At 42.4% G+C, this 27183-nt stretch overlaps 1 protein-coding gene across 1 annotated transcript; it reads right to left on the bottom strand.

The window, feature by feature from the left end:
- Positions 1-1510: 1510 nt before the first annotated feature.
- mpc2b (mitochondrial pyruvate carrier 2b) lies at positions 1511-26923 on the bottom strand. The gene is made up of 5 exons (XM_078232638.1): positions 26591-26923; positions 10267-10307; positions 7264-7348; positions 4757-4868; positions 1511-1726 (listed from the first exon to the last, which is right to left on the bottom strand). The coding sequence occupies exons 1-5, from the start codon at positions 26688-26690 to the stop codon at positions 1684-1686; spliced, it is 381 nt and encodes a 126-aa protein (XP_078088764.1). The 5' UTR covers positions 26691-26923; the 3' UTR covers positions 1511-1683.
- Between the last annotated feature and the right edge of the window lie 260 nt (positions 26924-27183).

Raw genomic sequence — 27183 nt, 5'->3', positions numbered from 1 at the left:
AAAATGCCATATCTGGACACGGTATTCTAACAAAGACATTTATTGCCTCTTTGCTTTTATGCTGCAATCCCTATTTATTAAAATCTGGAATCTGTAATTCTTTTAAAAGCTGTCCTTCAAGATTTAAAGTAGTTGGCACAAGCCATAGGAAAAAGGCACTTTCATTAACAATTAAGCTGCTAGGTGTAGCTATTTTTCCAATTTCGTCACTTGAATATTAAAGAGCAGAAAAGATATAATCAACTTACCCCTGTATAACTTCAGCAACCCATGCAGATAATGTTAAGTAGTGCTCAGTATGGAGTACAATAAGGTTTACCATGTTTCTAATAGTGCTTTGAAGTTTTCATGGAGAATAGTCCGATTACAGAGCTCTGGGGAGGCTGGCATAACCTTGGCTGCTCTTGTGTTTCTAAATGACTCACTGTAAAAGTGGGAGGGAACAGTGCATGTCAGGAGGGCTAAAGTAATTAAAAAAATAGAGCAGGCCAACTAAAACTGGTGATGGAGTACATTGAGGCAGATCAGGCGAGGTAGAATTCTAAGGCACAATAAATTAAAATCAGAGTTATAGGAAAAATAGAGAAGAAAATGGGGCTATTTTCTCCAGTCACACAAATAACCAGCTTCAAATATGACAATAGTATGATGATATGGAGAAGGCAATATTGTGCCTTTCTGATTGTAATGACTTTAATCAGGCCATTGAGGTTGGCCTATTGGGGTATCAACTCCCTGATTAAGGATCGGGGTCGTCCAACTTGACTGTCTGCCCCTTTACTGCAGCTATATTCGCGGCCGGGTGTCCCTGGAAAGGGAGCATGCAGTGTCCGAGGGCACCGTTGATGCCTTCCGTGCCTGCTGGGCACCGCAGGGACGGGGGTGTATTATTGACCCCTTTAATCACATTTTAATTTGATGTTTTACGTTTCCTTTCTGCTTTGTTTCACGTGGTTCCCCTCCTTTTAGGGAGCTGCCCCTTTTGAGTTGTCCCTAAGTTAATTTGATTTTGTTTATTTGGTTGGAACACTAAGAGTTCCCTGATTAAGGATCCAATTGATGGGCCAATCAGGGAGTCTTTGCCTTGTATTTAACCGGGAGTGTCAGTTCCTCCGACACCCCCGGAGGTAGATTATTAACTGATAGCACTCTGTGTACTGCTGTTAGAGTTGTAAATAAAGGAATTTTGGTAAAGGGACTCATCCGCAGACTTATTACACTGACTTAATTAGAAATAAACAGATTAATATTTACGAATTATCATCACAAATATTAGTTTAACCAGCTTAGAGACATCTTTGAGCATGTACAAATTTAATCAAAAGGAATGCACAAGTGGTCAATCTTTTCACTGTAATATAAAAATGTGATTAAGACATTAGAGTCAAGAGATGAGGTTTGCTTTTGATTCAGGTTTTAGTAATTTATCTAACTGATGTTAAACAGGTTGACAGAGTTAGAACAAAGTTGAATCCTATTGTTTTAAAATTAGGCTATCAAGAAACATATGTAGCATTGTAAAATTTATTGGGAGATGAAGAACATATTTACAGATATCATATGTAACAGAATCTCCGCTACAAAACCATTTATTGTGTTATCATCACCTTGAATCATTTACAAGGCACATTTAAAAATAAGGACAAGATAATATCTTGGATTCTTGTAGGTTGCTGTTTGAGTTTATTCAGGATGTTCACCGTTAGACTTTAGATCGTAGTTGTATCTGAGGACATAAAAGAGACAGTAAAGCAGACTTTGAAAGGACAACGAAGTTGGTGTTTAGTATGGAATTTTTAAAAAGTAGCCTATGTATCACCCTTCCTTACTACAGTGCTACTATGTAAATGTCAGTACTTGTAAAATATGATCCAAAATGGAACTGCAGAGATTCTGACATAAACAGGAGATCCATCTGGAGATATCATACTGCGTTGTGAAATAACACGTTGAACTTCAGTTACTCAATATTGTAAAAAATCATCCAATATTGAGGATTAACCAAAGTGAAAATGATTTGAATCCCAGAACCTTGAAACAGTTTGCTTTAAATATTATAACATGAAAAGAGGATTGGCTAACAAGAAACAAAAGTGTAGGGAATGCACGGATAGCAAACTGTAACTAGTAAGGTGCTGGAGCCTCTAATATCAACCTATATTGCAATCTATATTAAAATCTATATCAATGATTTAGATGAAGGGACCAACTGTATTGTAGCCAGATTTGCTGACGATATAAAGAAAGATAGGAAAGAAAGTTGTGAGGAGGTCATAGTCTGCAAAGGTTAGATTAAGTGAGTGGGCAGAAATTTCACAGATGGAATATAATGTGGAAAAATGTGAGGTTGTCTAAGGCGGGCCAGGCGAATCAGATTCCATCTGCTGCCAAGGCAGTGTGGAACCTGAGAAAGATTTTTTCCTCTCTAAGTGGCTAAAGAAATGGCAGGAAAACCAACACCGCCACCGGTGGCCAAATCCCAGTTTTCCCACCTGACTCGATTGCCAAAATATCAGAAAATTCCAGCCATTATCTTTGGAATTCTCAATCTCAGAGTAGTGTTTGCTGGGTCACTCCATATATTTACATGAACACACAAATCAGGAGCAGGAGTAAGCCACATGGCCTCTTAAGCCTGCTCCGCTATTCAATAAGATCGTGACTGACCTCATTTTAACCTCAACCTCACATTCCTGACTACCCCCAATAACCTTTCAACCCCTTGCTTATCAAGAATCTATCTACTTCTGCCTTAAAGATATTCAAAGACTCTGCTTCAACCATCTTTTGAGGAATAGAATTCCAAAGTCCCACAACATTCAGATAAATATTTTGCCTCATCTCTGTCTTAAACTGGTGACCCTTTATTTTTAAACAGTGGTCCCTCGTTCTAGATTCTCCCACAAGAAGAAACATCTTTTCCACATCCACCCTGCCAAGCATCCTCAGGATCTCATGTGTTTCAATCAAGTCCGTTCTTACTTTTCGAAACTCCAGTGGATACAATCCTAGCCTGTCCAATCTTTCCTCACAAGACAAACCACCTACTCCAAATATTAATTAAGCAAACTCTCTCTGAACTGCTTCCAATGCATTTACACCTTTCTATAAATAAGAACAGTACTGTACACAATACTCTAGATGTGGGCTCACCAATGTCCTGTCTAACTGAAGCGTTTCCTCATACTCTTGTATTCAATTCCCTTTGCAATAAACGATAACATTCTATCAGCTTTGCCAGTTACTTGTTGCTCCTGCATACTAACCTTTTGCGCTTCATGCACTGAGACACCCAGATCCCTCTGCATCTCAGATCTCTGCGATCTCTCACTATTTAGATAATTTGCTTTGTTTTCATTCATCCTGCCAAAATGGACAATCGCACATTTTCCCAAATTACACTCCATTTTTCCAGATCTTTGCCTACTCATCTAACTATACCCTTTTGTAGCCTCCTTATATCCTCTTCAGAACTTACTTTCCTACCTATCTGTGCGTCATCAGCAAATTTAGTCCCTTCATCCAAATCATTTATATAAATTGTAAAGAGTTGAGGCTCCAGCACAGATTCCTGCCAACTAGAAAACCACCCATTCAAGGCTGAATTAGACAGAATTTTGATCTACAAGGGAGTCAAAGGTTATGGGGAAAGTAAAGTTATGGCATAGTCAGATCGACCAAGACCTTATTCGTTGGCAGAGCAGTCTTGAAGGGCCAAATGGCTTGCTCCTGCTTCTTAAGTTATGTTAAAATAGTGGATGATGTAAGTTAACAGATTTTATCAATGGGAATATTTAGGATTTTTAAAAAATTAAAAACTATTTTCATACTGGACATCATTTGAGTGTCTCAAAATGTTGCATTTTATATATAAAACTCTTACATCTGACAGAAAATAGTATAAATGCATTTCAGGGAAGCCAGATAAATGTGTGGGAGAAAGGAAGCTGAAAGAGTTGGAGGACGAGAAGGTCAATGAGGGGCGAGAGCTCATTTGAAGCATAAATGCTGGCACTGAGCAGTTGAACTAAACATTCTGGTTCTGTGCTGTTATCTCGATAAGGAGTTTTTGTATATATGGTAACGGGATGGACAGACTTAGGGAATTCATTTTGATTTGATTTATTATCACGTGTATTGGGATACAGTGAAAAGTATTGTTTCTTGCGTGCTGTACAACGCATACCATTCAGAGAGTACATAGGGTAGAAGGAAAAGAGAGGGTGCAAAATAAAGAGTCGGACTGAAGCAACTGAAGGAGGGGAAGGGAGTGGGATCCACGGACGATTCAGGTCAGAGAAACAGAAACAGAACATATCAGAGAGGTACAAGACTGAAGGAGATTGCAGGGATGGGGTGAAGAGAATGATGCACAATGATGAGAATGGTATTGAATGAATTAGGGGATTGACAGCCAGTGTAGTGATCAAAGTTGGAATTTATGGACGTAGCAAGGCATCTGTTAAAATAGTCGAGTCTGGAAGTGGCAAAGGGGTTCTGGGCTAAAGATTTAAGTTGAGGGCAGAAGCAGACAACATTGGATGTGAAATTAAGAAAAAGATGAAGAAAACTAATGATTGGACTTATTGAAATATAACTCTGCAATCTCTACTAGAACCTCAAACAGGAGGGAAGGCAGGTTTAATTTATAGTTTAAAGAGGCTTTGAAAGTGCAAACAATCTTACTTCAGAACCTAATATTTCTAGGTGTAAACCATAAGAGAAGTAAACAACTTTTGCTACAGCTGATACTTACTTTGCAATTCGAATTAGTTGAGTACTACCTGCACAGCCCAAAAAGAAGTTTACAGCAAACAAACTCCAGTTCTTCGGAATAATCACAAGGGAGTATCTGGACCAAATCAAGCCTGTTACAAAAAAAGCGATTATTATTTTTATTGTCCTGTTACAATAAAAACATGCAATGTCGCCATAGAAAGCATAAAAACAGAAAAAGATCTTTGGGCTTATTGTGAGTTCTATCCAGGCAGTGGTGTGTGGTATTGTTGCTGGACTGGTAATCCAGAGACCCAGGGTAATGCTCTGGGGACCTGGGTTCAAATCCTGCCATGGCAGATGGTGAAGTTTGAATTTTTTTAAAAAGTCTGGAATTAAATATAAACATATCTGAATAGGATTTTCAAAAATTTTGGGTGGCACAATGGTTAGCACTGCTGCCTCACAGCGCCAGGGACCCAGGTTCAATTCCAGCCTCAGATCACTGTCTGTGTAGAGTTTGCACTTTCTCCCCGTGTCTGTGTGGGTTTCCTCCGGGTGCTCTGGTTTCGTCCCACAGTCCAAAGATGTGCGGGTTAGGTTGATTGGCCATGCTAAATTGAACTGTGGTAGGGGGATTAGCAGGGTAAATGAGGGTTACAGGAATAGGGCCTGGGTGGGATTGTGGTCGGTGCAGACTCGATTGACCGAATGGCCTCCTTCTGTACTGTAGGGATTCTATGACTCTATTTAATGCCTGGACATTGCAGTCAGTTCACTGCTGACATCAACTGACATCACAGTTTAGGAGGCTTCAGTCTAGAGTGTGAATTTCCTCTGTGATTCCAATTTAACTTTGAATTTGGCACTGTCAGCAACCGCAGGCAGAATGATTGCACTGAGAAATTCTCAGGAAACAAAGTAAGAAGTAAAAAGCAGGGATTGTAATTCACATTTTAATCTATGTACAGAAACTGAAACAAAGTCATGGGGTAAAGTACGAAGGAAATTTAAAAAATAAGAACTATTAAAAAATTATGTAATTTTCAAATGTTCTGAGGGTCTGACTCCACAGCCGCGATTCTCCCATCCACGCTCACCACTTTTCTGGCGGGTCCAGCTGGAAAATGCCCATCTGCGGCCTTGTACCAGGATTTGCGCACACGCCGGGAACACATGCGCATCACCCAGGGCCGGCGAACAGTCGCCAGCCAGACCACGCTGGAAACCGGCAGGAAGGCAGGCAAGTCATTTAAATATTTTTAAAAATCTATTTTAAATATGTAGATTTGTTAATTATCGAGACCTTTCAGGTCCCGATCGAATCTCCCACCCCACCAGGAGTACTTCGTTCCGGTGGGGTTCAGACTAGCTCCCCACGTTCGGGGAGCTAGCGGGAGACCCCGCCGGAATGAAAGGGGGGCAATCGGAACCCCCCAGGCACTGCCAGCCTCTGCCCCCTGGCACTGCCCAAGGGGCAAAGTGCCCATTCCCAGGGGGCACCTTGGCACTGCCCGGGGTGGGGCCCAGGTGCAATTGGTGAGGGTGGAGGGGTCCTGCTGCCACTCTGCATTGGGATCGGTCTGGGATGGAGGGGGGAGGGCAGCGATTCGGGCAGGCCTGCCGGGGTGAGGGGGGGGAAATCGCCACTGCTGGGTGGGGGGGGGGGGGGGGGGGGGTCAGGGTGCTCAGGGCTGGCCCGGGAATTGTTGTGGGGGCTGCGATCGGGCCGTGGTGGTGGCGGGGGGGGGGGGTCCCGAGCTAGCCAGCAAATGGAAATTTGACAGTTTGGGGCCACTGCGCATGGGCAGAGCTCCAGAACTGTCAAACCCCGGCGCAAATAGGTCCCGCCCCTTCTGGGTTTTTTAAATGAGATTCACGACTGGGACCTCTTCAGTGCACAAAGTGCGTAGATTCAGATGCGAAGTTGAACTGTCGCGATCTAGAACAGTTTTCCCGCCAATTCAGCACTTTTGGGAGAATCGCCCCCTACATTTCTAAAATTAGTGCAGATTGAAAAGTGGAGTTGAAGCCACATTCTGATCTTAAATGATCAAATAACAGAGTAGGCTTGAGTGGCTAAATGGACTACTCCTGCTCCTAATTTGTATGTTCATAATTGCTTTCTCAGGGGCCAAAAATTTGCTTAGCAGTAATTACAACTTATATTTCAATGGTATACTAAGTTATCCCTGATTAAAAAGGTTCAACATTTTTATTAGTTTTAACAGCAAATATTGTGCATACAAATTTGAAGTTCGCATTGATTCATTAATTCTATGTCGATGCAATTGCAAAGGTAGCAACAGGACATGCTTTGGAGGAGCAGAGTATCACAGACAGCAACTTCTGTTTTTCAGTATTTAACTGCACATGCAGATACCAGAAGAAGAATAGACAGGAAGAAGGTTAAATTTAGTCCAAGTAATTCCTGTTCACTACTCACGACAAAAGCAATTCAGCATCCCACTCAAAGGCTGGGATCTAAGAATGAATGAAGCGTAAACTAAAATACATCACAAAAAACATTTTAAAACTTTACATTACCTGTAGCGCAAAGCACTCCTGACTGAGATACGCTAAGTTTGTCTGGAGGCCTGGCCAAGTCAGCTAATCCGGCGATGACTAAACCCTGTACAGAAAATAAAGGCAGAATGAAGTAAACCACACGGCACAGCATGAAAACTTATCAACAATACTTTCAGATAACAAATTTATTGGTCTCACTGAGCAATGTTCAAGGTTGCATTTACTCTGTGTTGAACTTATTGCAACTACGCTAGGGTTCATTTTTGCTCCCTGTTAAAAAATGCTATCCTAATTTTTCTTAAGTGCATTTACATCACACTTTAGCCATAAGTTTATTATTACATATTACACCTTCGCTTTCTGTTTTTAATTGCGCAATATTGGCAATCTACAGATTAAGTTGTGGGGTTTATATTTGGATAATAATTTCACCAATTTTTGCATCGAGAATTTTATTCTATAGGTAAGATTTATATACAGATTACGGAAGTATGGATAGAAGCATATGGAGGGGCAGTGGCATAGTGATATTGTCACCAGGCTAGTATTACTGAGATCCAGTGTACTGCTACTGGGACTCAGGTTCGAATCTCACCACGGCAGACAGCGAAATTTGAATTCAATAACAATCTGAAATCAAGGGTGGGATTTTCCGGCCGCACTTGCCCCAAAAACGGAAAATGCTGCCCAAGGTAAACGGATTTTTGCATGGTCTGTCTCCATGATCTGCTGGAGACAGGGCGGCACGGTAGCACAGTGGTTAGCACTGCTGCTTCACAGCTCCAGGGACCTGGGTTCGATTCCCGGCTTGGGTCACTGTCTGTGTGGAGTTTGCACATTCTCCTCGTGTCTGCGTGGGTTTCCTCCGGGTGCTCCGGTTTCCTCCCACAGTCCAAAGATGTGCGGGTTAGGTTGATTGGCCATGCTAAAATTGCCCCTTAGTGTCCTGAGATGTGTAGGTTCGAGGGATTAGCAGGTAAAATATGTAGGGATATGGGGGTAGAGCCTAGGTGGGATTGTGGTCGGTGCAGACTCGATGGGCCAAATGGCCTCTTTCTGCACTGTAGGGTTTCTATGATTTCTATGCTATGATTACTGTGGCAGGCAGGATGGGAAAATTCCCCCCTAAAAGTCTAATAATGGCCATTGTCAATTGACATAAAAACCCACCTGGTTCAGTAACTTCCTGTAGGGAAGCAAATCTGTCATCCTTATCTGGTTTGACTCTGGATCCACAGCAATGCCCTCTGAAATAGTTTAGCAAGGCACTCAATTCAAGGGCAATTTGGGATGGTGTATGCTCCATCATTGCCAATCTTATAGTAAACTCAAATCTATTTCTATCACTCCCTTCCTTAACAAGAATCTATCCATCTCTATCTTAAAAATAAACTCTTATCCTACATGTTTAGGACGAGAGTTCCAAAGACTCATCTGTTTTAATAGGGCGACCCCTTATTTTTAAAACAGTGACCCCTAGATTCTCCCACAAGAGGAAACATCCTCTCCACATCCACCCTTTCAAGTTTCAGTCAAGTCGTCTCTTGCTCTTCTCATAGCTGTGGCCCACTGACACACAATTAAATGCAAGAGAGTTAGAATATTGAATAGAATAGGCCAATGGTAGGCAATCTGCAGCCTGGGATCTGAGTGCAGCCCATGAGACATTTTGTTAACTTTTGCCCATGCGCAAGGTCGTCACATTCCGCTGATTTCCATCCATGTAGTAATTTCCTACCCATTTGACTAAAGTGATATACATTTGTCTAAGGGATGAGAGCCTGGGGGACGGGTGAGCGTGTGTGTGTGTGTTTGTGAATGTGTGCATTCCAACAGCACTCTTCCAATTTGAACCAAAGGAGTAACAACACTCCTCCAATTAAAATGACAAAAAAGTAAGACCCAAGTACGCTGTTTAATAAGAGAACTTTTTGATTATAGTAAACATATAGATATAAGAAATAGAGATTTGGCTGGCCGGGGGTAGTGGTGGTGGTTACAGCCAGCATGTGACCATCTGGAAATTGAAAGTTCTGGGCGCAATATTTCTAGCTTTTAAATTCTTAACGTGACTTGTCCTAAATCAGTCACAAATCTTTATACATTCCCAAGAACTAAAATAGGAATTATTTGGCATAATAATCAATCATTGTCGTTGTAATAGGGTTTAAAATTTAATGAACATTTTCCTTGTCTATCTAATGAGGTTTTAATAGCATTACAATTAACACAAGTGTCCTGCAATTAGTTTCTGTAATAAATGGAATCCCCTTCCAGGCACCAAACAGGTTTAATTAGTACAGCTTTTAAGTAAAAAATCACTTGCACGATAATTGTTTTATGCAAGTGCTGGAAAAGATACAAACACAAGTAACATTAGTCACGATACACAACATTTGGTTTAGTTATAAAAAATTATATTGTCATTATCATTTAAAAATTGTGGTTGTCATAAATTATATACACAATCAGATACAATGGCAGGTTTATTCTGGTTAATACATGTCTGAATAAGTGCTCAGAAAGTCCTTATCCATTTTATGCTAACCAGCAAGATTGGCATATGTTGTTGATCAGGTTTGTGATCATTTAACACTACTTCACAAAATCATCTGTTGATAAAGCAACAAGTTAAGGAAGGCATGAAAATGTCTGTTCAAATTAAGTAAGTGAACATCTTCAAATTTATGTCAAAATTTGAACAGTATTCCCCTTTTCCATATAACTACATATGGTCATTTGTTTAACAGAAACAGAACTTCTGAAACTTTAAAACAGAGGACTGGAAAAGCCAATAACTGATGTGTTATCCTGAATTAGCAAGACTCATTTAAATTCAAGAGAGAAAAGTTCAGCAAAATTTAGTCTGCGTCACAAACCTTGCCAGGGACAAATTTCTGGACAAGTATATCACGACAAATGCACATTTGTAAGTGTGTATTGTTCAGTAGCTTCTTTCAGGATCAGTCATAATATCGGACTTGCTAAACCTTTGAGTTTAATGGAACAGGATATACTCACCCATTTCATTATTGGCGACCAGAAAAACACTGTGCGAGGACCTAGAAACAAGATAGAAGTAATTAAGATTTACATTTTCAGAATACAATTTACAAAATCCTTTACTTGCTTGAATAAAGGCCAATAATAAGCATACCACAAACTGAGAAGAGAAGTTAAGGTAAATTAAGTAACAGTTAAGTGAAGGGTTGTAAAAACCTGTGTATTGTTGATGGCTAAGAAAACTCATAGGTCTACCAAAGATGAATTAATTTAAAACTGGTGCACAGCCCTAATTTCAACACAAAGATCCAGGGAAGATATATGTTTTTAAAAGGAAACATTCTGGAAATTTAGGAGGAACTTGTCAGGAAAGTTCAGCTGAAAGCCGAGATCAAGACAGCTAACAGGAACATTTCTTGGGAAAGTTTTTTTCAGGCATCCATTTAACTATTGTGCAATGACTTAACCTTTAATTGATTAACTAGATTATACATTAATTCCAGTAAACAACCTTTAAAATGTTACTATCAGAGGTAGGGCCTGGACAAAAATCGTATATGTTTAATCCTCTCATTCATGATTCTCATGCAATATTCTTGTGCCAGCCAAAGAAAACAACTTGCTCCTAGTCCTATGCTATGCAAGAGAGTGGGAAATCACTAGCTAAATTTTAAAATACAGCAGCTGTAGTGCTTCTGCACAAGAGTGCATGCTCAAAAATAAACCCCAAAAATGCATCTGCCAAATCACCTTTTTTGATTCAGTGGATATTTTGGAGTAAAAAATTTGAAGTAGGTAAAAGTACAGCTTTTCCAGTAACTTGCTGCTGAAACTGAAAATCTGTAGCTCTATTTGCATTATACCTCTGTGTAGAAACTAGTAACAGCCACACCAATCTGGTCCCAAACATATAGGCCCATGCAAAGCATTCTTACCACATAAGTTTTATTTCACAGCTCATCATTACTATTAAAAGATTTTAATTCAACCATAGTTTTAAAATAGACCAGGATTTATACTTCTAAATTAACATTCTAACCACTGCCCCTTAACATTCAATGATGTAACCATCACTGAATCCCCCACAGTCAACATCCTTGGGGTTACCATTGACCAGAAACTCAACTGGACTCACCACATTAACACAGTGGCTACAAGAGCAGGTCAGAGGCTAGGAATACTGCAGCGAGTAACTCACCTCCTGCTCCCCCCAGAGCCTATCCACCATCTCCAAGGCACAAGTCAGGAGTGTGATGGAATACTCCCCACTTGCCTGGATGGGTGCAGCTCCAACAACACTCAAGAAGCTTGACACCATCCAAGATAAAACAGCCCGCTTGATTGGCACCACATCTACAAACATTCAATCCCTCCACCAGCGATGCTCAGTAACAGCAGTGTGTACTATCTATAAGATGCACTGTAGCAATTCACTAAAGAACCTTAGACAGCACCTTCCAAACCCACGATCACTTCCATCTAGAAGGGCAAAGGCAGCAGATAAATGGGAACACCATCACTTGCAAGCTCCCTTCCAAGCCACTCACCATCCTGACTTGGAAATATATCGCTGTTCCTTCGCAGTCACTGGTTCAAAATACTGGAATTCTTTCCCTAACAGCATTGTGGGTCAACCCACAGAACATGGACTGCAGCGATTCAAGGCGGCAGCTCACCACCACCTTCTCGTGGGCAACTAGGGATGGGCAATAAATACTGGCCAGCCAGCGGCGCCCATGTCCCACGAATGAATAAAAACATTTTGAAAAATGAACTTTAATAAATATCGAGTTGTAGTGCTGGTTACAAAAAATTGCACAAAAGCAGTTAATTGATTGGAAAAGTCGCCAAGTGATTGGAAAAGTGCCAAGAACCCTACCATCGTAATGTAATTTCGTCAGAGCAGATTGCAATAGGTTATCTCATTGGAAAGTTATCAGCAAGATCATCATTAAATGAAATAAGCCAAATTAAATGTAAACAGTCTAACATTTTGATTCTGTTTTGCAACAGATTAGAAATAATGCTTTTATAAATATTTTTTTCCTTTCTTTTAAAAATAGCCAGTAAGAAGCAAACAATGCTTTGAAGATCACATCACAGCTTCATTTGATGGAACAAAATGGTTGTCAAAAGTAATTCAACGTTAGCAATGAAAACAGTACAAAAGGAAAATACTGTGGATGGTGAAAATTTGAAATAAAACAGAAACTTTGAGAAATATTCAGCAAGTCAGGCAGTACCCAGGGAGAGATAAACAGAGTTACAAAGGCCTATGACCTTTCAACAGGACCGATGATTGGTCATCGATCTGAAATGTTAACCGTTTCTCTCCATAGACACAATCTGACCTGCAACAACAAAAAGTGGGTTTGGTCAATTTTGGCTGGAATAGAAGACACTGGGTGGGATTTTACAGCCTTGCTTGTCCCAAAACTGTAAAATCCCGCCTGAGGTCAATGAACCTTCTCGTGGTCCGCCCCCTTGCCCACTCAGATCCCTGTGGCGGGCGGGGTGGTAAACTTCTGGCCAGTCTCAAAGCATTTCTGACAATAAGGTCAAGTCTAAATGATGGATCAAATGAGACAATTTTCTAAATACAATGACTTGACATTTTAGAATTATATTTGAATGCTTATGTATTTAATGCTTTTTAACACAATGAGTTCTTTCAGCTGCTGAGATTTCTCTGGAATGAATTCAAGTACTAGCCCACAAATTAATCGATTTATTGAATTCATTGTATTATTTTCTATGTTTTATAACTAGGCAAGTAACCAAGCTACCCACCATGATCAACAAAATTACCCAATAAGTAGTTTAGCCTAGATAAACCAAATAATTGCTGATCTGATTCCCAGTCTCTATTGAGAGCAACAGGAGGGGTGGCACAATTAATCTTGGCAGGGTAAAACCGGTGCTGGTAATACCCACAGATGGGACATCTTTCTCATCAGCTTTGACAAGAAAAGACCTTTGACAAAATATCTCACACTGAGATGATGCAGACACTCTTCAAAATGGCTTGAGGGGGAATTTGCAATTACATCCAACTGTTCTACACAAACATCGGTAGCACAATTTCCAAAAATGAGCAAGGAACTGGAGAGCTTTCCAATCAAATGTGGAGCAGGAAAGGCCATCCTCTCTCCTCTCTTTTGAATGCTGTGTGGAACCCTTTGTTGAGTTGATCAGGAAGGATATGGGCAATAAGAGGGGTGACAATCCCAGGCAGCGGAGGCATGCAAGTCAAAGCCTCCTTGTACATGTACAACGTTGCCACCTTCTACCTTGTTCCACTGAGTTTGCAGATTGGTGAGCAGCCACTACCAGTTTAAATTGGGCATGGGAGCCAAAGTGAAACGCAGCTGCAGCATTCCCATTTTTTGGGAATTAGAATGACCAACCTGTCATGTCAGACTATCTAATGTGCTGGGGATGTGGCTTTGAGGCATCAGGGCACACATCAAAAAGTGAGAAGCACATAGTCAAGATCGAATAGAAACTGCGTATGTAGAAGTGCTCCTATTGGACTATGGGTAAGAACCTGATCATCAGGTGCGAGATGCTCTCAGTGCTGCTCTACGCAGTACAGGTCGAGCCCACATACTGCTCTTGTGCCAACATGTTCATATGGGCCATTTTCCACGAGAACGAAAATGGACTGTGCCTGCAGCAACAATGCGCAAGGGGAGAAACTTAATTAATGTCGCCCTTTCTTGATGTCCACCTAGGAGTGCGGCTGCATCAAGCTAAACATAGACCTTGGTATGCAAATGACAAGTGCCACTATGTGCTGAGGTTCTGCCCGTCTCCAGTGTTGTGAAAGACGGGTCTTTCCATGTTACTGTGAAACACTCCATTCAGTTAAATCGTACCATACCACCTGATGTTTGTGAAAATGTTTCTACATCTTTGACTACAAGTACATCAAGCAGTAATCGGCAAGAAATCTCCTTGAGGCTCTGCAGGAACAGATGTTGCATCCTATTGGATGATCTCGGAGCAGATTATCAAAGTCAGTTGGCAGAATGCCTCATTGCCAGAATTTTAAAACGCGCATCAAAACATAGCTTGGCTGCTGGTGAGAAAGACCTTTCCCATCAGATCTTCATGCATTCCTTCAAGGCCCTCGAAACGGATATGGTGGGAAAGAGACCCTTGTCCACCTCCTTCTAACACTTGCCTTTGCAAAAATCTGGCAAGGCATATAGTGGTGCTTGTCAAGGTTTATCCCAAGCAGCAACATAATGCAGGACTCCGTGCTCCATTGGTTGATGCCCAGGGACCCCAACGCAATAAATATCTGGTGCTGGAGGTCTACCAACTCTGATCTCAAAGATGCTCTTTGGTCCACATGAAATTTGCTGCTCTTCTCGTGCAAAGAGTTGCCGCATCTGAGTGTAGTAGACCAGGACTTTGTGTTGAGGGGTGCACTAAAGCTTGGAGCAGCCGCTGCAAAGGCTCAATGGGGGAAATCCACAACCTTCCAGCAAAAGTATACCAAGAGGCTAGAATCCAGAGTTTAGGAACTCAGGGTAAACTCCTCGGGCCGAATGCACTAAAGAATGTTTAGCATGAGATAAACATGTATATAAATTGCAATTATAGTGATGCAATTGTAGTGATGCATCTCTGATGAAACTAAATGTTATGTAATATCAACGTTGAACTATTATGTATTTTTTCAAATTTTATGAATAAAGTATATATTTAGAAAAAAATGATGAGGATGTCTGTCCCCAATGATTATGCAGTGATATTTGGTCCAATCATGTGCATGAATGTTGGAAGTACAAAATTGGGTTTGACTATGACATCCCCCTCTAGGGTCAAATAACCGCTAACTCTGAAATTTACAGCACAGGAAGCCATTCAGATTCTTGTTGAGATTGTTGGCTCTCTGAAAGAGTTATCCATTTACCCCATTCCCTTATCCTTACTCCACACTAAGTATTCATCCACTTCCTCTTTAGAACTGAAGGAGGAAATTTTCCAGAAAACCATATTTGCATCATCAAACATATTTTTATTGGACTAATTGGCACCACTCATAACGGGCCAACAATGCAGAGGGGCACCCCCGGATGGATATTCGATCGGGTCTCCCCCTGCACAGCTGAGAGACTCACGAATTTCAGAAACTACGGAAGATCCCTAATCTGCCTAGCAACAGCGCATAGCTGCATTTTAAACTGGCCAAGGAAGATCAAGATCCCTATGAAACGAGACAGAGAGTGGGTTATCAAAACCAAGCTATCACTGAAATATTACCAATTCGGCCAAGGCAGACATAAAAATCTGATAAACTAAGAGATAAGGATAAAAGGTTAAGAATGAAATACCCCAGACACCCAACAGGACAGGATGACATTAACACTCAATCTCACAAGCAGGAAACACAGACACGGAACAATAGGACCAATTTAAATAAGAGGACACATAGAGATAGTAATGGGAAACGCATTTAGACACCGGGGCAGGACCAAGTAATCCCATTAACACGAACACACACCATACAAATGCTAATCCATGAAACTTCCTAGGGACTTTTGAAACTGACAGACCACTTTATACATTGTGTAAAAAAAGGCATAATCAAATGTTCCCGCGCGAATTTTGGATCCCTATAAAGATCCAGAGCTGATGTGATTTAATTGAGATCAACGTGGCCAAGCCACTGTTTCTGAGCTGGCTACGGGGGTCTCCCTGGGATCCCAGTAATTGTACAATAAAGACACGCTTTGAACCTTGATTTGCGACTCAACTTCTATTCTGCACTGGTAAGGGATATTTCCCTACAACAAAATGGCGTAGTCACGGCAGGATTTGATATCTGACTTCTGACTGATGGCCACAGTTTGAAAGTCGGGATCAAATTTAAACGAATCTGATACAAATCCAGAGCAGTCAAAGGCGAGTGCAGGTCTCCGTTCAAAGTGAGGTACCTTTAAGGGTTAGGGTTTGTCTGTTTTAAGTATTGTTGTCTTGTAGAACTGTATAATCTTGCCTAAGTTTTTAAATTGAAACAGAAGTCCGCACTAAAGAGGTACAGGTCAGAACGACCGCGTGGAAAAAGGTAAGTAACTTTTAACTTTAATAGGAGTAAAGGACCAGAGGTAAAGATAACAGGTTTTGGGCTATTTGATAACAGGAATTAAGACTAATATAAAGATAAGTACCGCATGCAGAACTAATTGGTGTAACTAACCCAGGATTGTAAATGAAACCGCTGTCTGTGCCAAGGCAATAGGACAAGGGAGTGCTTGACTCAAGGTGCCCTACCCTAAACTGGACGTTAAGAGGAGAAATCTCCCACGCTAAGGTTGGGTTTTGAAGCGGGCGCTAAGAGGCACAGGCACTCAGGGTGCAAGGCACGGACAGTGTAAATCGGGTAACAACACTGACTCTGAAGGGACGAACAACCTCAGAGTCGATACAGTTACTAACTATAACAGGGGCTTTGATAACAGAATACATGTGTGTAAGTGTTGAGGAAAAGGGGACCCGATCCATCCTGACCAAGAGACACGACGACGGAGGATCCATTAGGGACCCGGGCGGAGTTTGATAACCTTGTTCGTCTGTAGGGAACACCACAGCCCATAGCAGGATACCCGGTTTTGGGGTAACGGATCAACCCTGCTAGTGGGGGTGGTGGCCGAGCGGGAGGCGTTGTACTTAGAGGGGCTGGGAACAGGGGCGGACAAACCCACTAAACAACCAGCACACATCCCAATAAGACAACACAAAATAGTCCAAGCGTGAGGTGTCAGGAATAGTTGGGGGAGCCCAGGGGAAAGAGACCCACTGGAACCTCACTACGAGAACCTACAGCAATACAGACGGTGCTGGGGCAGTATCAGTGACAGGAGATAAGGGAGAGAGTTGAGGCACTTTTACTGTAGCAGCCAGCATACGGGGGTTGCAGGACTGCTAGACAGAAAAATGGCAGACCACGTTGTTAAGGGAGAAACTGCAGTAGCTCTCATTTTGAAGTATCTGTTAGCCAGAGAAGCGATTGTTGCAAAGATGAAACGGAATGGGTGGAACGCATCACAAACTTTAGAAGATCAAAGAAAGTGGGTAGACGGAGTTAAACGGGACAAAACAAAAGTAATGGGAGTAATATTAGTGACCCAGTTAGCTGGACTAATTGAGGAAGTAAATGCCTCTATGGAGGAGAGACACAAAGAGACAGAGCAAATTAAAGTATTACAGGAGAGAGTGAGGGAATTAGAATACAGAAACCACACTGCGGAGATAACGCAGAGATCAGAGGAAACGGACCCTCGGCGCCCATACGAGTCAGTGCAGAAACATACAGCCACTCCAGCATCAAAAGAAAACATAGACAATTATAATCTAGCGCCAGTCACGAGAGGAGGGACGTTAGCACAACCAAAGGCAACCTATAAGCCTTTTACGCCAGGGGAAAGGCAGCAGATGGATAGGAGAGATCTTAGTTTTTGTATTTCAGTGTGTTTGTGAGATCTGGTAGCTTGTCGAATGTAGGTGGTTGTTGTTGTAATTAGATTGAGAGCAGGGAGCTCTTTGTTCCTGTGGAATGTTTGCTACAGGCAGTGGGTGCAGTACATTGCACCTTGGTTTAGCCTCAGGGGGCTGGGAGAGTGTTAAAACTGTTAAAGATTAAAGTGATAGGATTTCTTGAATTTACTTTTGCTTTGAGTTAATTACAGTTTGGAAGAAAGAAGAATAAAAGCGATTGTCTTAATCAATGTTCTGTATTCTCTTTGAATGTTTTACACTCATCCCAGTCTGAAATGATAAGTTTGAATGAAAAAGGATGTACTGTGGAATGACTTTTGGAAGCTTCCATGTGTGTGTGTGTGTGTTTAAACAAAGTGGTTGCGTGGATGCTTTGTTGTTGTTTGTTTTAACGTTAAGAAAGGATTTAAACCTTGGAAGGAAGCATGTGCTCTTTCCTTTGTCTTGAAGTAGAAATTATAAGAGTTAGTTGAGGGGTTAAGAGAAGAAAATAAGTTATTTTGTGGAAAGGTAGAAAAGCAGGAACAAAAGACTGAGGTCTATGAATTAGTTTAAAGTGTATCAAGTCAGTGAAATACAGTATTAATCGCAGAATATCGCGATTTGCGAACGTCAGATAGTTTAGTATTCTGAACTAGTTTAAAATTATGTACTGCCGTCGGAATTTCATGAGCCATCAAGGTTCAAGGTTTGCCAAATATAAAAGCACTGCAAAGCTTAAAACCTAGCCAGTTAAGAAACCAAAATGTTCCTAATCAAATAACTGGTATGTATTGTACCTGCTTTGATTTTGATTCGGCGCCTGTTACTTTTCCTAGAGTGCGGGGGTTTCGATCTGGAGCTCAGTTTAAAAAAAAAGAAACGGCTTAAATTAAAAGGGTTTGGATATCACGGGTACGATGTGTAAAGTGGTATGATACAACTGCCGCTTGATTATTTTTATTATACAGTATAGCACTGCCATATAGACACAAGAATAACATCAAATCCTGAAAAGCCTTAACCAACTTTGTATGATATATTCATATACTATATTGGGCATGGATAAAGACATAATTATTTTGTGAAGTACTGTGGTGTAGCGCTTGCACGCAAACAAATGATCAAATTAGAGATAGTGTAAGAGTACTCATATAAAGATCGGAACTGTATGGCATGTGATTTTAATGGGGAAAGCGATGTCTTTTGATAAGATTACATACAAATGAATGGATGTCCAATTGCAGCCAAAAAAGGCCAGTACAAAGTGTTATTTAATTCACACTAAGCTTGCTATGGATGGGGGATGCCAATTCAAGTTGATTCGGACCAGGGAACACATTTCACAGGAAAGGTTCTGAAAAACATTTGCCAACTATTAGGAATAAAACAAAAATTTCACATCCCCTATCACCCACAAAGTTCCGGGATGGTGGAGAGGATGAATCGGACTCTAAAAATAACAATGGCAAAAGCAATGCAATCCTCAGGTAGAAATTGGACAGAAGTCCTACCTGCAGTTCTGATGAGGCTTAGGGCGACCACAAATCGAACTACCGGCTTGACTCCATACGAGCTGATGACCGGGCGAGCAATGCACTTACCCGAAAACATTATTACAGGCTGGACAGATGTGGGTCCGATAAAAGATAGGATCCGACAATACATCCGAGACCTTAGCACCCAATTGAAGGGGATGCGCCGGTCCGTAATTTCTAATCAGGCACAGGTCGACGCAGAGGGGGACTCAGAAATATTACCAGAAGTCCCAAAAGCCGGGAGCCGGGTATTAACAAAAGTGCTTCCTGCAAAACCAGGATTTGCCCCAAGATGGCACGGACCTTACGAGGTCATTATTAGCGGAGATACCTGTGCCTGTATAGATATAAGGGGACAGGGGGTCTGGAAACACTGGACCCAATTAAAACTATATGAGGACAAATGAACTAAAAAATACCGTTTTGCTCATTCAACTTCCACAGGAACCAGGACCAGATCTACTATCAAGACGTCGGAACCAACTACTTTTAATTTGATTGCCTGTTTATTTTCTGTATATACTGTAATTGTAAAATACTGTTGAAAAAAAAAAGAGCGATATGGGAACAGGGACATATCTGATAATAACCCTGACCATTGTAAATACACTCCAACATATGGGGGTTAGGGGAGCAGAACCACCAATCATGGAAGGAAACCTATTCCTGAAAACACACATCCAGATCTATGGGAATAGGACCGCTTGTTACCCCTCAGCGCGATCAGTAAACTCCCTATTCATCGCAACACCAGGGTGGCTCCCACAAGAGTTATTCACTATTGACACATCGGGGGCACCCTGCAAAGAACATATTGGGTACTTTAAGCAAGGGATACAAGGAAGGTGTGTAGAGCTCACTGAGCCGGGAATTCTAAGGGGGACGGGACCCCAACCGGAGGAGACACTTGGGAACTACCCACAATGTTTTAAGGGAGAGGGATGGGGGTGCGTGCATGCCTTTGTCCCTAAAAATGATTCGTGCGCTGAGGCACATTGTGCTCTCCAGGAGTGCCGGGTCCGGGAAGGACACTTCACTTGTGACTGCAAGCAACAAAAATGCATTGCAGTCACCGCGGGTAGGCAGCTTATGTGTGGCAAGTGCAACAGCACCCACGTAAGCTCAGCCTCAGGGACATATCCATTTGATTCTCACCAAGAGGTACAATCAAGTGGACAGTCCAGGGGGAGGGAAGGTTCCACAAGATGGGGCCATGCGGTCAAACGACACCGGGGTAATGCATGTTATCGGGTTAAAGACGGGTACGTGTTTTATTTAAAAATGTATATATGACGGCCACAGACAGGCCTCCAAGGTTCTTTTCCGTAGGGACAATCAGACCTCTCACGGTTCCATGCCCAAGTGAAGGGCATGTCCAGAAACGCATAGTGACCAGGGCCATCAGCGCAGAATTTTGCTCCGACTGGCAGGCCCCTGTCACACTAGGGTCTTCTTTAGGATATGGATTTCTGGGGACACTATCCCTGGGAGGCGCCGCAGGGGTGATCAGTGCCAGTAATAGGAACTTCTTCATATGTGGACTGACCATTTTAGGAAACAACACCCTACAAGCATTAGGCGCAATTGACCAAGAACTCGCAGAACTCAGACTATACACACAACAAACGAGATATGCGGTGGACTATCAGCTAGCCAGACAAGGGGGGGTATGCACCATCATCAAGGAAAAATGCATCACATACGTACACGACGAGACACTAAACATAACAGCAGCCATGTCCGGGATACAAAAGCAATTGGATAACTTTAAACAGGGGTTAACAGGGACTGATGGGTGGTTAGGATGGCTGTTTAACACAGTTTGGGGAGCATATATTATGAAGGGATTAATCCTAGTAGTAGCCATCCTGTTCACACTCTGCCTTGGCCTAACCTGTATTAAAGTGATATGTGCAAATATTACATCAAGAATGCTACCCACTGCCAGTATCCAGATGCAAGAACTTAACAACGACCCAGAAGAGGAGGAACAACGGCAAGGACAACAGCTGTACAAATCACTGTTCCTCTGAAGGTCGTCCATGGGGGGTCAGCCATGAATGGCACCCCCTGGACGAGAGGAGGGACTGAAGGAGGAAATTTTCCAGAAAACCATATTTGCATCATCAAACATATTTTTATTGGACTAATTGGCACCACTCATAACGGGCCAACAATGCAGAGGGGCACCCCCGGATGGATATTCGATCGGGTCTCCCCCTGCACAGCTGAGAGACTCACGAATTTCAGAAACTACGGAAGATCCCTAATCTGCCTAGCAACAGCGCATAGCTGCATTTTAAACTGGCCAAGGAAGATCAAGATCCCTATGAAACGAGACAGAGAGTGGGTTATCAAAACCAAGCTATCACTGAAATATTACCAATTCGGCCAAGGCAGACATAAAAATCTGATAAACTAAGAGATAAGGATAAAAGGTTAAGAATGAAATACCCCAGACACCCAACAGGACAGGATGACATTAACACTCAATCTCACAAGCAGGAAACACAGACACGGAACAATAGGACCAATTTAAATAAGAGGACACATAGAGATAGTAATGGGAAACGCATTTAGACACCGGGGCAGGACCAAGTAATCCCATTAACACGAACACACACCATACAAATGCTAATCCATGAAACTTCCTAGGGACTTTTGAAACTGACAGACCACTTTATACATTGTGTAAAAAAAGGCATAATCAAATGTTCCCGCGCGAATTTTGGATCCCTATAAAGATCCAGAGCTGATGTGATTTAATTGAGATCAACGTGGCCAAGCCACTGTTTCTGAGCTGGCTACGGGGGTCTCCCTGGGATCCCAGTAATTGTACAATAAAGACACGCTTTGAACCTTGATTTGCGACTCAACTTCTATTCTGCACTGGTAAGGGATATTTCCCTACAACAGAACTATTAAAGATTTTTTCCCAAAATTGCTCCATATCCCAAGAACCATTCACGTAAAAGGATTTCTTCTAACCTCTCGTGTTGTTCTTTGGAAATGATTGTAAATTTATGCCCTTTAGGCGCCAGTTTACAGATTTGAGGAATACCTAGTGAAAGCTCTTGACATCCTTCAATGTCAAACTTCAATGTCCTAATGAAGAGCCCCACATTCTTCAGTCTCTAGATAACAAAATACTCTGCTCTAAAGTATCTTTCAATTTTCCACATTAAATTTAATCTAATACTTATCTGCCCATATTCTCCTGAAGTTTCTGACAGTGCTAATCCTGTTACCCAGGCTTCATACTTTTGAGCCACCTGTAAATTGTGATAATGTGTCCTCTATATTCAAATCATTTACATCTAATTAAAATGATGATTCCAATGGGGAATGCAACTGTTTACACCCTTCCAGTCCAAAAGAAATTCACCTATTGGCTATTCATATTGTTAAGGTGTGCAGTTATGGATGTTACAAATTCTTAGGAAAACTGTTTTGAAGATCACAGTTTGTAAGCCTTGGATGGAGTTTAAAAGGCTGTTTCCAAAATGAACACCCAAGGGTCACATGACTTTCCCCTGTGAATTCAGCCTGGAACCCCTTCAGCCAGGTAAAGAGGAGGCATCCTCAGATATATATATTTAAAATTCAATGAGTGTTCCAAAATAATAAACCAAAACTTGTTGACTTGATGTTTTTTCCTCCAAACACAAGCCACTGTAAGGTGTGAACAACCTTGACCCTTTTGATCTCAACAGTGACTTCTGATAACTGCAATGGAATAGCCACTTGCCAATATGGAAAGTGACTCAGCATTCTCGTACAGGCCATGTGATGGGCCATCTTGTCTCATCAGCAAAAAGCTTTAAAAAGGGTAAGAAGTTTGCAGATCCAGGGAGAGACAGAGAAAGGCATCTAAAACAACTACTGGTCAGCCATAAAGTAACTTGGCAGCTAAAAGTGCCCCGGCTGCAGAGTACGGAACCTTCTCTCTTCCCTATAACCCTGATTCCACCTAGTAAGCTCACCTGTTAACTCAACCTCTGACATTTCAGCAGTGGAAGCCATCACAGATATAGAGACAATCCAATGATTTTAAAGCCTTTGCTTCAGACAATGCAATACCTCAACTTCAAAAATATCAATCCTGCACCAAATATGGACAAAACTGATCCAATTTTTACAAGTATTGTTTTATCTTCATTTGTAACTAAATTTTGTACCTGCGTTAAGAACTTTATCTTTTCTTAAGTAACTTCCATAGCAATAGAGTTAAATAAACTGACCTTTTCCATTTTAAGTAAAAATGCTTTGTTGCTGGGTTATATTAAATTGAATGCTTTCTCCTTGGGTAAGAAAATACACACATACACATACATACAAGTACATTGCTCATGCGTGACTTTGGGGAAAACACCTTTTAAAGCACCCCTGACAATATCCTTGGAGTTATCATTGACCATCCATATAAATACTGTGGCTACAAGGGCAGAACAGAGGCTAGAAATTCTGCAGAGAGTAACTCCCCTCCTAACTCCCAAAGTCTGTCCCTCATTTTTGAGGCACAAATTAGGGGTGTGATGAAATACTCTCCACTAACCTGGATGAGTGTAGCTCCAACAACACTCAAAAAGTTTCCCCCCATTCAGGACAAAGCAGCCTGTTTGATTGGCACCTTGTCTAACACCATAAACATTCATTCCTTCGACCACTGATGCACAACGGTAGTAGCATGTACCATTTACAAGATGTACGACAGCAACACACCAAGGCTCCTTCCACAGCACTTTCCAAATCCACAACTACCACCCGAAGGACATGGGCAGCAGATGTTTGGGAACCACTGCCAGCAAGTTCATCTCCGAGTCACTCACCATCCTGACTTGGAAATATATTGTCATCCCTTCACAGTCGCTAGGTGAAAATTCTAGAACTCCTTTCCTAATAGTACTAGATATACTGACACCACATAGACTGCAGTGGTTCATGGCGATGGCCACCACTGCCTTCACAAGGGTAGGTAGGGATGTGTAATAAACACTGGCCTAGCCAGTGACATCCACGTCCCATGAACATATAAAAAATTCATTAATAGGCACGTGAGTGGTACACATAAGGACCCAAAAATACTTCAAGAAGCAGTTGGGGTAAATTGGCAAGTAAAAAAAAAGAATATCCAATTAAGAGAATAACTATTTGTTACAGCATGATCAATATAGTCACATAAACTCAAAAATAGCGTTAGAAAAATTTCAAAGATACCTGGATGACCTGGAGGAATGGGCAAGCCAATGATGATTTCTGTTAAACCCTGGAAAATCACTATATGCTATTCTCCAAAAGAAACAAGCCAAGGAACAGGATACGAAGATTGAGCTGCAATCAAAACCAGCAGAGAGCAGAGGTCCCTGGGCAAACTTTCCAGAGGAATATGGCTTCAGCATCAATAACGTAACTGCCAGGGTATCAGCCACGCTGGGCAAATTACGAGCCCTCTGAGGAAAGAATCATAAAAGCAACCCCATAACTTTCCTCAGACTGTACACAGCTTATATCTATTTAATCCTGGAATACAGATAGGCAAGTGCACAGCAAGCCAATCATAAATTGAAATGCTCCAAACAATCCAGAACTGAGCAATAAGGGCAGCACATTCCGTTCCATGCTTTATCTACTCAACCTGTGAACAGCTGTTGATCCCAAAACATGCAATAGGAGAACAGGAGAGAGAAAAAGAGAGGGGGTGGAAAGAAAGAAAGAAAGAGTGGGAGGAGAGGGGAGTGAAAATGTTGCCTCAGTGAGTGAAGTTCTACGGTCATTTTAGAAGATTTTGCTCTGGGCCATAGAGAAATGTTTGTATTCACTTTTCGGAGAGCCAGCTGGTGAGTCCTGTTATTCTATCTTTCCGTATTTTTCCAGAAACTCAATCAAATTTGCAAATAAAAACAATCAAAAGTGACCTATGGCAGGTACCTCGTTCTAATTTCATCTTCAGAGTTATATGGACTTGAAATGTTAACTCTGTTTCTCTCTCCACAGATGCTGCCAGGTTTGCTGCGTTTTTCCAGCACTTTAGAACCACAGGAAACTTACAGTGCAGGAGGCCGCCATTCGGCCCATCGACTCTGCACAACACTCCGAAAGAGCATCTTAACCAGGCCCACCCACCCTCCTCGTAACCCTGTTTTTATTTCAGATTTACAGCATCCGCAATATTTTGCTTTTATTACTAAAGGTAAATCTGTACTGTGGGTGACACAGCAGTAGGCACTGCTGCTTCACAGCGCCAGGGACCTGGATTGGATTCCCAGCTTGGGTCACTGCGCGGAGTCTGCACGTTCTGCCCGTGTCTGCATGGGTTTCGTCTGGGTGCTCCGGTTTCCTCCCACAGTCCGAAAGACGTGCTGATTAAGTGCACTGGCTATGCTAATTTCTCCCTCAGTGTACCTGAACAGGTGCCAGAGCGTGGCGACTAGGGGAATGTCACAGTAACTTCATTGCAGTGTTAATGTAAGCCTACTTGTGACACTAATAAATAAACTTTACTGGCTTCTGTTTACAAGGGACAGCTTCGTGTAAACCACTTAAGTGTGAACTGTCATCTGCTTGGCGATGTGGAAAAAATATTAAAATTATGCGCATAATTCATCTTTGAAAACTATATCCGGAAACGGAGAAGCTGAATTTGCTTTTAACGTTTAGAAGCAAATGATCCGATGTGGGTGAAAAGCCATATTATCTTCAATTCGAACAATGACCTTTATTTCTAAAGGCAAAGCTTCAAGGACAAAACATAGCCAATAGCATTCTGAAAAGAATCAAGTTGACGACCCGCATAAACTTGACAGATTTCGAATTTACCAATCTGTGCAGTGGGAGTCATTTTAGCTCCACCCCATCTTCATACCATGGGTACATTGCTAGCTATTCATTAAAAATATTGCGTGCTGATGTACTGGCGAGATGACAAAGTCCATTTTACGAGTTATGCTGGAAAGGTGAACGTTTGAGGGTGAATTGGGGGAGGGGGAAGCAGTTCCTCATCTCACTGCCAACACACAATGTCCTTTTAGCAGCAACAACAGCTGTCAGGCCCCCACCGATAGGTGACCAACTAAACACCGACCGATACCTTTTTATAAAAAATTACAGGGGGAGAAAAAAGTCTTCGTGCATCATCCCAGTGTGTTTATTTGTCGATTGGAAAGCGCGAAGCCACATTTCAGAGCAGCAGCAGCCACTGCCCCCCACACACAAGCCGCAGGCTAACATCCGCCTCCCCCTTCTCCAATTCACAAGCATCAAACCCACCACCCAGGATGGGCCTGAGCAGGTCACCACTGCGAGGCCAGACCGTTTACCTGCCGGGTGATCGTAGAACGGCCGCATCTTGGCGGGAAGCATCATTCCGATCTTGTCCATCGCTCGGTGATAACTCGCCCTCAGACCGGTCACCGCCATGTTCCAGCCGATAACCGACAAACTGACACTCGACAGTTACACAGCGCCTCGGCGGGCGATATCCAAAGTCGACGGCGGTCGGTTCGTGGAGCCGAAAACCGCGGCCCAGTTCCGCCCTACAACTTTGCCCTTTACTTTGCGGCCCGGACTGACAATGACAGTGACAGGGTGCCGGGTAACCCTGGGAGAGCGGCGGGGGAGGCGGGTCCGGAACTGGCGCGAGCCCCCAGCATGAGGGGGAGGGGAATACGCATGCGCAGGATCAGCCCTTCATCATCATTCGCCCAGCCATGCGTCACTCGCACCCGCCGCCGCCCCCTCCCCTCCCCTTTCCTTGGCCAATCGGGACGACAATTACCCTGGGAGGAGGGGTGGGGGCGTGTCACAGCGCGCGCTGGCCCCGCCCCTTCCCCGTGACAGGTCCGATTGGCCGATCGGGACGTCAATCACCCTGGGAGGGGGGCGTGTCACGGCGCGTGCTGGCCCCCCTCCC

Source organism: Mustelus asterias, chromosome 17 (genome assembly GCF_964213995.1).
Source record: "Mustelus asterias chromosome 17, sMusAst1.hap1.1, whole genome shotgun sequence".
NCBI lineage: Eukaryota > Metazoa > Chordata > Chondrichthyes > Carcharhiniformes > Triakidae > Mustelus > Mustelus asterias.
Note: the sequence above shows the minus strand (reverse complement) of the source record. Positions and strands in the feature narration are given on the sequence as shown.

Excerpts from the sequence above, each read along its gene's own strand:
- mpc2b (XM_078232638.1), bottom strand. The coding sequence starts at position 26,690 with ATGGCGGTGACCGGTCTGAGGGCGAGTTATCACCGAGCGATGGACAAG. Across the intron at positions 10,308-26,590 it reads GTTCTACGATCACCCGGCAG|GTCCTCGCACAGTGTTTTTC; the intron begins GTAAACGGTCTG and ends TCTTGTTTCTAG. Across the intron at positions 4,869-7,263 it reads AGGAGTGCTTTGCGCTACAG|GCTTGATTTGGTCCAGATAC; the intron begins GTAATGTAAAGT and ends TTTTTGTAACAG.